At 45.0% G+C, this 12,774-nt stretch overlaps 1 protein-coding gene across 3 annotated transcripts in view; it reads right to left on the reverse strand.

The window, feature by feature from the left end:
- Nucleotides 1-12,774, reverse strand: part of BRINP1 (BMP/retinoic acid inducible neural specific 1) — a 146,316-nt gene that overhangs the window by 13,850 nt on the left and 119,692 nt on the right. For all 3 annotated transcript variants that reach the window (XM_068413934.1, XM_068413933.1, XM_068413935.1), the window contains 2 exons: nt 8,178-8,347; nt 6,757-6,862 (listed from right to left, as the gene is read on the reverse strand). In XM_068413934.1, the coding sequence (XP_068270035.1) occupies nt 6,757-6,862; nt 8,178-8,347 (276 nt within the window). The remainder of the gene's footprint in view (nt 1-6,756; nt 6,863-8,177; nt 8,348-12,774) is intronic.

Consider the following 12,774-nt stretch of genomic DNA (forward strand, 5'->3'; position numbering starts at 1 on the left):
CTTGTTTTCAAAACCTGTTTCATTAACAGCTTAGGAAAGTGATGCTGAAGAATTCGAAGCTGCTGGGATATTTGTCTCAGAGCTATCATGAGTAAGGAAGGTGGGGGACAAATTGCACACCTCCAGGGCAAGCAGTGAGTTAGCTGAGAGCAGAGCCCATCTGCTCTGCGAGAGAAGGGACACAGTAACTCCTCCCTCCCCAACACCCAGTGTCCCTGCTTCATCCCAGCCCTGGCTGCCAGGACAGCACAAAGCACCCGAATGCAAAGCCTCCTTTATTCCCAGGTGCGGGTTTTTTTTATACTTTGCAACCAAGCGCTAGTTCAGAAGTGCTGAGCACTGTGCTGTTCTGACCTGCTTTGAGAGAGACTAAATAGGTTTGGTACCACAGAAACAAGAAAAGTACACATTGAAAGAGAAAAGAAGAAAGAAAGGAAAACAGAAGAAAGGAAAATAATACAAGCAGGGATTTATAAAAAACCCTTGCAGAGTTAAGTGCCCAGCTCCCACAGTATAAACACAGGAGCTGGGTACCTGAGTCCTTTCAGCTCGCTCCCTGCCAGGAAGGCTAGTTGCCAAATCCTATAAAAGTACAAATGGATTTAGTGCCAACGATTTCAGCGCTGCTCTGAAGATTTACATTAGCTGAGTGAGCCATCCCCACGTCTCTTTCTCCGTCGTGTTTGTGCACCCATCCATCTGCGCAGGCAGCGGTGTAGGTCTGCGCTCGCTCAGGCGCCAGAGGACACGATAACAGTTTGTTTGCCCACTGTACGTGTTCTTCCACCCTGTCCTTCTCCAGCCCCCAGCTCCGGGCTCCCCGCAGATGTCTCTCAGGATTACAGCTGGTTCCTTCTACCTGGCGCGTCCTGCTCGTCAGACTCGCTCAGCATCTGCGGCGCACAAGGCAGAGACGCCGATAACCCTGAGCAGGAAGCCTGGCCCGCCTCGCTTTGCTTGCAAAAGGCCCAGGGATTTCAGAGCGGCAGATAAAGGAGTTTATGGCTCGAACAGCAGTGCTGAACTCCAGTGTAATGAAGGCACGCGGGTCAATTACCCATCTGTTTGTGTTCCTGTTGCACTGAATTACTGTATCCGTGGCTGACAGCTCATCCGAGCAGAATGAAAATAAGACAATAATTCAGAGGATGAGAGTGTGCAGGAAGGGCAGGAAGGGCTGTTACTCCTTTCAGGAGTTCAGGCCCGGCTCTCTGATGGGTCGTGTTCACCTCAGGCAAGAGAAAAGTGGTGGGCAGTGCCCCAGGGAACCCCATTACCCTTTTGCTTTTGGTTCTGCAGAGACACCTCAGCCTTGACAAGGTCCCTCTGGAAGCCCAGGTCTGGGGGGATCAGGAGGGTGCTGAAGGCACAGGGACCTCTCTTTCCTCTGCCCTCCTGCTATTGCCAGGGCACAGTCCCCAAGAGCACCATGCCTGGTGGCAGCAGCTGCCCCATTGTCTGACCTAATGCGCAGTCGAGCGTGGAGCAGCGGCAGCTGCTGGGCAGGATGAACGCAGAGCAGCCTTCAGCTGGAGAAGACGTTTGTGACAATTGCACAAGGAAGGATTTCAAGCCCAGCACCTGGAGGCACTGTGTCAGTGTAGATCCTGCTGCCTTTTCTGCAGTGCTCTTGCAGGGAAGGGAGGGAACATGCAAGGAGCTGACTACAGCCTACAGCATCCCTGTGAACATCTCAAAACCAGCCTAATGAGGACCAGCACTTTAGGTCCCTTTGGTCATCCCTGAGATGCTTCTCCATAAGAACCTCAGCTTTCTTCCTGTTGTCTTCAGGAAGCACTGAAGTTCAGTCTCTTCTAGGGATTTATGTGAAGCAGCCACCACAGAGGAATGGTCCCTTTTCAAACATTCACACTGACATTAGGGATGGTCCCACCTGCCAGGCTCCAAGACTTTCCTTCAGGATGGAAAGAAAGTGCAGCACTATAGGAGAACAGAGATCTACAAAAGGGGCTTGGAGAGCCTGAAGGCTGCTGTACTCACTGAGCTTGCAAGTTCACAGGAGAAGGAGTATGGGCTTCTTGATGTGCACTGACCCGGTTTATTCATGGTCCAAGTCCCATGAACAAATCTTTCCACTCTTTGCTTCATGGAGGAGCAACCTGCCCTGGCTGCTCCTCCAACCTTTGAATTTGAGGCCCAAATGCCCATAGGCTCTTCAGCTCACCATATTTTCTCTGAATTTTAACTTGGATAACATCACTGACATGCTGTCTGGTCCCAGCTACAAATGATACCAGCTTTGGAGATTTTTTTCAGGAGGGGAGAGTGGTAAAAAAAGCAACTAAAGTTTCAGGGAAAGCACTTCCCATTGCAAGGGACATCCGTTGTGTATCTCAGCACATGCAGAAACATGAATACTCTGTAATCTCCAAAACATAACATGCTCCTATCCTACCCTGCAGAGTGCCTTATGTGGATACTTGCTTTTTGTCCATAAAACTCATGGTTTCTAAAAAAAAAAAACATTTGCAGGATAACCTTCTCTTGTAAGAAATAATCTGATGTTTAAGAGGTAATCAGACCCCCTGTACACTCAGCACCAATTCAACAAAACACTTCTATAAACACTTAACTTTAATCAGGTAAGCAGTTCTGCTGGAATCCGTGCAGTTAATTGTAGCATTTAACAAGCAGCACATATTCAAATATGTGCTTAGACCAGGAACACAAGTGACACACAAATCTAGCTACTCATCGAAACACGAGTGCGCACACACCAAACGCAAAGCCCTAACTTCAAAACTGCAAACATGCCGTGGGGGTTACGTGTGACTCGGAGATCTTCCAGCCAGGAATTTCCTTGGGGAAGAAATCAGTTTTAGGGCTACTGAAATACAACCATGCCTGCTTTCACATTTGTACTTTAACATACATATATATATATATATATATATATATATATATATAAATACCCACACATTTATCATCATACCCAGACAAGGGCAGATTCATATCAATGTTTTTGGTTTTGTATTGAGCATCCTTGTGACCAGATCCTAGGAAGATATTTTACAAGTACTGGGCCAGCAGCATCTCAGTCCTGGAACCCTCCTCCATCATTCGTATGCAGTTCCATACCATGCCCAGTGACTAAATATTGCTGGAGTTACGTTGATTACAGCTGTCAGTAAAGCACAGGGGTGATTAATCATTTTTAAGGGAATCTTTACACACATGATATTGTAAGAAGGCCATACTGGTTGAGGCCACCACTCTGCGTGCTTCAGATGCCACTTTTAAAGCAGGAAAGCTGCAGCCCCAAGGACTGTAACAGCACACCAGCCCCACAGAGCAGCTTGCAGTCGGCCACACTAACTGGGAACGCCCTGCTGCCAGCCACGACCTTAATAAAACAACCCAAGATACTGGTTTGTTCTCTAAGAATTTTCTTTGAATAATGCAAACATTTAAAAAAAAAATTAATCTCTTTCAGTGTTGTGTACTGATGAAGCAGCCTCATGACAGCATCCAAGCAGGGGGGCAACCTGGCCTTAAAGACTGAGATACTGGACCATTTTCATGGGGTGAACACCTCAATCCAAGCCAGGGTGTACAAAGAATGGCTTCATCCTCCACAACAGCTGATAATACACGCAGAAGATAAGTTTGCTGGTGATGAGTGTTAGGGAGAATATCTTAATTTTGAAGGTAACTTATTGATCAGAAGGAGGAATTCTGTAAAGCATAAAGTTCCTCTTTAAAAATTAAGAGCAGCACAGGTTTGGTATAGGTTTGTTTTACATAACTACAGGCAGAATATGAAGTGCCTGACAAGGGAACCTGTCCTTAACTCACCTAGAAAAACTATTAGAGAGAGGTGTTTGGCTTTGGACTGTATATAAAAGGCTTCCTGCATTAAAAGAGGTAAAATTTCCCCAGTTCTAAATTAGAGCTATTTGAAACATTTTCCACAGAAGAGTTCTCTGTTGAAAATGCAGTTTCATTGAAGCATTTTGTGAGAGCGTGTTGATTCCAAAAGCACTTCTGACAGGGAAAGGTCTAAATGTATTTTTCATACTTCCTCGTTTTGTTTTGCTGAAAAGCCGAAATGTTGTGTGTTGTCATTACTGCTCTGTCCATCTTGGCAAAGACTTTAATACTAATTGTAATGTAAATTTTAATATTCTATTGCCATATTTGATGTAACAAACTACCTAATATGCAATATTTCCTGTTTAATGTCACGATATTTACAATAGCACAGAAGGATTTTACATTATTGAAATAGTGCCACGTTGCAATATTGACATATACTGTCACACTGTCCAAGAGCAGATGTTTCTGGAATTTTAATTTCCTGAAACTTTTCAAAATTTTGCTTTTTTTTCACTGAAATTTTCAAATTTCAGCTTAGGACACTTTTCCAGGGAACACAATTTCCCATTTCCCACCAGACAGCTGTACAGCTGTTAGCATCGTCCCCTCCCACGCTCTGGTTTACTCCTTTCCCAGGCAGCACAGGCAGCTCATGCATCAGCCGCACTGGAGGCGGAGGCAGGTGAAGGGACGGTTTCATGCTGGTGGCAGGGACAGGAGGAGATAAAGTGCAAATAAGCGCAGTCACCTGTGAGATCCTGGCCCTCAACAGCATCCCTCAGTTCCGTGGGGGGAGACTACATCATAGAATCGTTTTGGTTGGAAAGGACCTTTAAGATCATCGAGTCCAACCCTTAACCCAGCACTGCCAAGGCCACCACTAACCCACGTCCCTCAGCACCACATCTCCACGGCTTTTAAATCCCTCCAGGGAACCTGCCCCCAGGTAGTGCTAGGAAAAAGGGAAACCTTCTGAGCTACTGTGATAGATGTACCTGTATATCTACCCCAGTGCAGGCACCTGACACAGATGTACATGCACGCTGGGTCCACATGGATACTGGATTATAAATTAATGATGCTTTTCTGTCCGTGTAACTACAGGTGCAGAACCAGACGCCCTCCGCTGTGCATGCACCCCGGTCCTCCCCTCAATCTCAAGGCTGGCTGACCTTCCCAAACCCTACATGCAGGCACAAAGGTAGCTGAGCTCTGGGTCCAGCCATTGCATCTCCTAAAGGGCACGTCTGAAACCACAGCGCTCAGGGCTGGGCGGCAGCAAGAAAGTTCAGAAACAGAAATTCTCCCTGTCACAGAGATGCTGCTCTTTTATTGAGCCGGCCTCGGAGCCAGAGTGACACGAAGGTAGTAACATGGATTTCTGTCAGCAGCTCATGCTCGGCTGCTAATCAGATCAGAGGAGACTCGGTCACGATCCATTACCTGCAGCCCTGTGACTAATTCCTAATGAAGCCTCTCAGACCAGAGGAAGAATCCTGGGTAATTATCCCAAGAACCACACTCTAGATCAGGCGGAAAACACTCAGGTGTAGCTTTAAAGGTCACTTTGTTCTATTAGGAAGAGCTCTTACCTTCCTCCCTTCCCTCCCTGTCTCTCTTGGCTTGGGTCTGGCCTCTCTCTGCTCTGGGTTATGCCATGGAGCTCCATGAAACTCAAGTGTGGCTGAACCCTGAGGTCCTCTGTCTGCTCCTACCAGAAATCACAGCCTCATCCACTTTATATGCCCTCTTTCGCCTAAATTTTCCCTCTCCCTCCACCTCCTTCCCCCTCCCAGGCATCTCTTCTCTTGTAGGATCAGATAGCCAATAGAGATCTATTGATTTATCTGCTTACCTGTTTGCCTATAAATCGAGCTGTCTGCTTATTTAGCTGTTTACCTAGTTATCCTTGGGTTTTCTTTACCAGCAGTCATCACCACAGTATATATAAAGTCCCAAATTTTTTACTGTTAATTAGGTAAGAACCACAACTCAGTGATGTAGATAATCACCAGAATAGTGAAAGCAACCTGCCTATTATTTTTAAAGGCAAATAATAACAACAATAGTAATATATCCGCAACGTGACTCAGTAAATGAAACCCAGTTTCTGTGAAATCAAGATTAAAACAGCACTTGCCAAATTATACTCAAAGCGGAAGATGTAATGTAGCCCATTCATCTGAAAAATTAAAATTTGTGCAAGTACAAGGATTCCAGAAATAAAACCAGCTGGGCAAATGAGCAATTAAATCCCACATTTCCTTATTTTGTCAAAAACTTGGGAATAACCTTAGTAAATTACATGCCCAGTGAATTTCCTCCTTCTGCTGAAGTTGACTTCTTGCTAACCAGCATGTATTTATTTATTAATTCAGTCATGACCTCTATCTGTTGATTTCTGGACTAGCTCCCCAACTGGGACTGAAGCCATGGCTTCTAGCACCCAAATAAAACCTCTGTGACTTTTCCCAAAGATTACGGTCATTACAGAGTCCCAAAAGCTGATCTGCAAACCTCTTACGCAAATCAACAATTTGTGAGGGACAAAGAGGGACGTGGACAGAATGCCCCTTCAATATTAATGGAAAAGAGGTCACAGTTATTTATATCAGTGTATGTATAATACACAAAAGTCCATCAAAATTCAGTGGCAGGGGCACTCAGACACCTCAGTGGGGTCCAGTCTGCAGTTCCTTGTGCCTTTAGCTCTGTCCCTGTCAAGCCCTGGCTCTGCTGTGCTGAACATTGCACGAAGCCACCAGAAGCCTCCAGTCCTGCTTCAGGGAACTTCACAGCGAAAGCGTCGATCACAGCAAACAGAGGAGGGGAAAAGGCTAGAAAAAAGGTCACCTCTCTCTCATTTCATCCCTCCCCTCCATGCCCTGTATTACCATCTCCCTCATCCCTGTGCCCTACCTTGCAGGTGGAGTTTGCTCTCAGTGCTTTGCAGAAGGACAGAACTCACAGAGTCCAGATTGTCGTAGCTGTTACAGCCCAGGGGGCCAGTCCGAGTCTCTGTTACCTGTGGAGGATGTAGAAAAGAGAGAGTGTTCCCTTTGATTGCAGCATCACATCTTCCCCAGGCAGGTTCAGATCTTGTAATGTAATGAGCCCTTGTCACCAGCTGATGCAATCCAAAATGCATTTCCCTAATTGGGAAAAAATGCCCCTCACTGGACAGACACGGCTAATGTTTGACACACTCACAAGCTGAAAAAAACAGAGTGAATTGTATTTGCTTTCTTTATGGTACCGCATGTTATTCTGGGCTTGGCAATGAGGTCCTGCAGATTGATGTTTCTCATAGAGGATCTCCATTGCAGAACATCAGAAGCCAGTACGGGAATTATTCCCTGGCTTCTCTTATTGGAAAGCAAGATAGAGAGATGGATTGCCAGCCCACAATGGTGCCTAGTGCTCCCTCAACATATGTGCACACCGTCCTTGTGCTGAAGATAGATGGAGGCACAGATGACCTGCAGTGCTGTTACTGTGGTTGTTGCTGTTGGTTTCCAGCCATGGAGGAGAGCTGCTCCTTCCTGAATTCACAAAGGGTGATTATCTGCTGTCACTGTTTCAATATCTCAATTCGGTTTCCCATCCAGAAGGGAACAGACTCAGCCATGAGACACCACAGAACAATAACAAGAGCTGAAACCTTTCAGAAATGGCTAACAATGACGACTCCATCCACAGTGCCTTCCCTGGAGTGAACCCTGCAACAATAAAATCCCTCCCCAGTACAGGATGATTGCTTGCAGAGAAGGCAGCCTTTGTCTGCAGAGCCATTTTCCCTATTTTGTATGCTCTGAGCAGCTCCCCTTCCTTCCCGCTGCAACCTCCAAGCTGTGTCTCAGTCCACTTCATTCCACATGCCTCAGGAATGCCATACTGCATTTTTCACCTTTTCCTGGAGTAAGTTCATCTGAGAAATGTTTAGCAGTCTTACACCCGCAACAGAAAAAAAATACTTCTGGGTTGCACAGGACTGCCCATTTCACAGACTTGCCTTTTCCTTTCAACCTCCACTGCTGATCTGGATTAGCTGTTCCCTCTCTCCCTTCCAGAGGTCACCACCACATATAGTAGAAGTCTCCTATCCTACATAACCATCACGCTGAATGCTCACCTCTTTCCAGATATTACTGGCCCTGGGGAAATCAATTCTTTAGTAAGGTCCATCAGAGAACAATTTACCCTGGAAAATCAGCATGGGAACAAAACAACTCATGATCAAAAAAGACATCACACTGGACTGGCAAGGTCCTGCCCCAAATCCCTACAGTATTGGTAGGGACACACAATCTTCCTTCTCTTCCCATGGCAAGATACAGTACCTTGATTGCTCCGGTAGAGATCTGGATCTCATGGAGTCTCCTCATGGTGCCATCACGGTCTACAAAGTAGGAGGAAGCAAGCTGGTGCAATGCTTCAACGCTCTGGGTAGCGTTTCCTGACTTTCTGTCGAGGCGGGTTTTGTCCATGTACATGGTCAAGGCCTCCTCTCCTGCAGCAGAAAGAAAAGGAGATTTCAGTAAGGCCCAGGAGGCTGCCATGTAGGGTCATCTTAACAGGAACACTTGATGTCACATGTTGCACCTAAAGAAAGAAAAGTCTGACACCTAAAGCACTGTTAAATGAACCCATACCTCCTCACCGGTACCAGAACCTCAGTGTAGTATATATGAGCCTCCTTCCCTATTCAGCCAGACAGGCCAGGCCCACTACACTGGTAGATCAGCTCCACTGAAGTGAGCAGATAACATTCTGGACGTTTATTAGCCAGCATAACGTTACCACAACCATTGGAAAGGACTCAGACCATTCGTCCCACTTGAGGAACGCTCTTCTCTGTGGGCAGCGCCTCTGGAACGGTGCACACCTGATCAGAGAAGATGCCACTTTTATGCAATTCTCTCTGACCTGATTTCTAAAAGGAACAAGTGATGATTTAAGTTGCAAATAGGACACAGGTACGTAGGTGGGTACAGAGGACAAACAAATGCTAGTTGTACCTCGTTAGCTTCCAGTGATCACGCAAAATGTAAGGGCAGGGGGCTGAGGGGAGGAGAGCAATCAGAGGAAAGAGCGAATGAGAAAGTTAAGTTAAACCAAGGACCTTTTCTGCTCCCCCACCTCCTAGAGTCTCATTCAGTAAATTTAAGTGGAGAGCAAAAAATACTGTGCAAGGTAAGGGACAACAGGTGATTTTGAGCCAGTAACCACAGAAATCAGGAGTGAAGCAGTTAAGACCTGATACTACCAAACATCCTAAACATTAGCAAAAACTTGAATCTAACAAAAGATATACAAAAAGGACACAAAGCTGAGAAGTAATATTTACCTAAAAGTTAAATTTGTGCTGTATAAACCAGATTAAAATCCAGTTCAATCTTAACATAAAGCTGGCATTACAGGAGTAAAAAGGTAAAATACTATCCTGCATTCTTAACATCTGAAGTTCTGATTTTAATAAATGAAGAGAATAGATACCTAGGGTAGGAATGTGTCATTTCTACACAGCTCTCTTAATGAGAAGAATGGTACTTGTTCTGATTTGATAGATGAACCACTGATGAATACATTGCCTCTGGCAATGACAGCATGGTCAAAAAAAAATGCACCACCACTTTTTAGGCCAAGAAATATTTTGCTCTTCAGCATTTTTGCATTTTTTTTTTTTTTAAGAGAACAAGCACTTACTTTTCTTAAAAATTCATATTAGCTGAAATAATTTGATTTGTCTAAATAATTTCTTTATAACTATATGCAAAAAAAAAAACCCACCGAGTAAGCCCTCCCCTTTCCTTCCCCTGGAAATTTTCCAGCTTTCATCTGGAAGCCAAATGCCTGAAAAACTGAAAATATTCTGGCTGAAAATCAAAATATTTTTATTGGATTTCAGTTTTTCAAGCAATTGATATGTTGAGGATTGAGCCTTTGGCTTTGAGATGAAAAATAGAAATATTGGGTGGAAAGAAGATACTTTCTATCAAAATAATTGATCAGTTGAAATCTTTCAATTGGCTTCACAGGAGCTAAGTGGAGAAGTTTGGCATGTAAAACTTTCTCTCTTTAATATTTTGTTAAAAATAACATATTGTCCTTTGACAGCGATCAAACTTGGAGTAGTGACAGTATTGTCATTGTTACTTCTGACAAAAACAATTTCCCTGGAAAATGACCAGCTCGGATTTCCTTTATCACCATTAACATTATTATGCGTTGGGTGGTGTGAGGCGACCTGGGCAGGGATCAAGGCTCTGTCACATCAGGCTCTATCCACACAAACGGCAGAAAGACGGTTCCTGTCCCAGAGGATTCAAACCCCACCTATCTGGTGAGACACAAGAGGTGTGTGCAAAGAGCCGGCAAAGCACAAGTCAATCAGATGGCTGTGATCAGTGTGAGGAACAGTGGCCACCGCACACCAGATACATTTTCAGGTTTCATCTTTGAGGTGAGTTTTACAGGAGGATCTGAAGGAAGGTCAGACGTCATGAATTTTCATGAAGCAACTCATTCGCCCCTGAAAGGACATCTGCATGGGATTTAGTCAAGAGGCTTGGGGTAAGACAGGCTGCACCAGTGTGAAAGTGGTGTATTTTGAGCCAAAAGCTTTGTGTCTCTCATGTAACAGAAGTATTTATCTGAGTGGAGACGCAGCAGACAAAAATGCTGCTTTGCCTCCATTTCACGAGGCTGTGAAAGGAGAGGGAAGACCTGGGATAATTCTCCCCTTAGTTGCAATTCTCAGAGGAACCTGTGGGACCCAGGTATCAACTCTTCTTCAAAAGCTGGAAAAAACAGCTTTTTGTGGAAGAATATCATGCCTTCTTTGTAATAGCCACAGTGCAAAAATCAGGACCTTTCCAGACCAGTTCAATTTAGTAGAGGAATGCTGAGATTGGAGATCCCTTGGTTAGCGTTTGGTCCCCAGACATCACGAAGCAGGCAATGGGCAGCTGAAACAGCTCCTAGACATGAGACAGGAGAAATCTGTGCTCTAGGGCAGCGGAGATCAGTGATTTCCCCACAAAAGCTGTCATTTTTCCATTGGACCCCTCCACTGGGAAGAAGAGGAGGAAAATGGGAAAGTAAAGCCCAAGATATTTGCTGCTTCTCCTGAGGGACAAATACTGTCCCTAGGACTTAAGGGTGCTGAGCAGAAATAATGGTGCTGGAAACCTATTCTGTGTACATGTGTGCAGACCTGGAAAAGCACAGCATCCCCATGGAGAGTGCGCATGAGAAAGCAACCCTTAGATCAAGAGAGGTTAATAGACTTTTGCTGCATTATTAAGTCTTAATTTCTCATTTATTAAGCAGATGCTATGTTCAAAGTTGTCTTTCCTTCAGGGCTTTCCCTGCAAATTGGCTCTCAGCTCTGTGTGCTCCATCCCGGAGCATGGATGCCCTCAAAATGACCCTTCACCAATCCCTTTGTCAGAACTAAACTGGAGCAGAGCTGGGTTTTTATTAGGCTCCAGGGGGACCCGGCTGCTCTTTAGGCTGACAGGCATCAGAGCTGTTCCTCATGTGGCCAGGTGTGAAAATAGCTGCTGTATTCAGGTGGGCTGGCCGGATCCATCACCCAGCCTCCTGGGGTCCACGCAACAACTGGCATTTAAAAGCAAAACAATTTCCTGTGTGTTTGTCACTTGTTTGCAACCTAATAAGACATCAGGCTAAGTGTACAAACCACTGTAATCCAAAGCAGAGTTCTTGTAACTTTTCTGAGGAGACCTGAGGTCTTGGGCGAGCAAGGGTGCCAAGACATGTCTGCTTTTGTATCCCAGTGGTCTTGGTTAGCCCACAGAGCGTGATTAGAGTGTGTCCTCCTTGCATAATGCATGCTCAGCTTCATCTGTATTTTCTCTGGGGCTGCCATTGCCAAGATAAATCCTTCTTTTCTCCCCCACCACTGCTCACCGTGCTCCGGGCTGATGGAGCATTTAGCACTCCTCTCCAACACCAATCCTCGTTACAAGCCTCTGCATATTTAAAATTGTTGTGTTGTAAAATCAGGAGAAGAAACAAGCCACTGTGAATAATTCACGACCTCACCCAGGCAAAATTAAAAATATATTTTACCATCAAATGTCTGTCTTATTTTGAATTTCCATAGATGTGAGTGGCAAGAAGAAAAAGGCATATCAATGGAAAGAAAAGTAAACCCACAAAAAAAACCCTCTCAACACTTTACTAGATTCTTACTTGGTTGGCTTGGGCTCTGTAAAATATGGTCCTGAAAAGCAATTTCCTCAATAAAGAGGAGTTTATCTTTACACAGACTTCGTTAAGGCCCGATGCAGGCAGTCACTCACACTCTTCAGTGCATGGAAACCTGCTTTCTCTCACATTTCTTGCTGATGGAACAGCCGGTTTGAATGCCTGGACTGGAAGAGCAGCCCGAGGTTCTCTGAAGGACATTTGTCACACGAGAGGCCATTTGACTTCAATGGACCCACGCCAATTTACCTACCACCTAATTTGTGCATGAATCATATGCACACATTAATCTCATCTACATCTCATCCGAGTGTCTGCAGAATGCTTTGGGAACAGACAGATGGCCTGAAATTCCTCAAAGTTCACTACAAACTTCGCAATGTGGCAAGGCTGGAGGTCAGGTACATTAGAAGCAGCAACAGCAACAAACTCTGTACTCAAATTAAGACCCTTTACCGCTGCAGAATCCCTCTTACAGGTAGCAGCTCTCAAAAGAAAGGCATTTAAATGCACACCCCAAAGGGGTAAAGAAAAAAAAAGTACATAGAGGGGGAAAAAAAAAAAATCAGCAACAAATATCAAGGGGAGCTGCTGATTTTCACCCCTCCTGTTTTCAGTACTCGAATTGTTTATGCAGCAGCAGCGCATGCACGCGGGCTAACGGCTCTACAGTAACTCTGCTTTGTGTCATCACCGACATGT

This window comes from Nyctibius grandis, chromosome 16 (assembly GCF_013368605.1).
Source record: "Nyctibius grandis isolate bNycGra1 chromosome 16, bNycGra1.pri, whole genome shotgun sequence".
NCBI classification, from domain to species: Eukaryota; Metazoa; Chordata; class Aves; order Nyctibiiformes; family Nyctibiidae; genus Nyctibius; species Nyctibius grandis.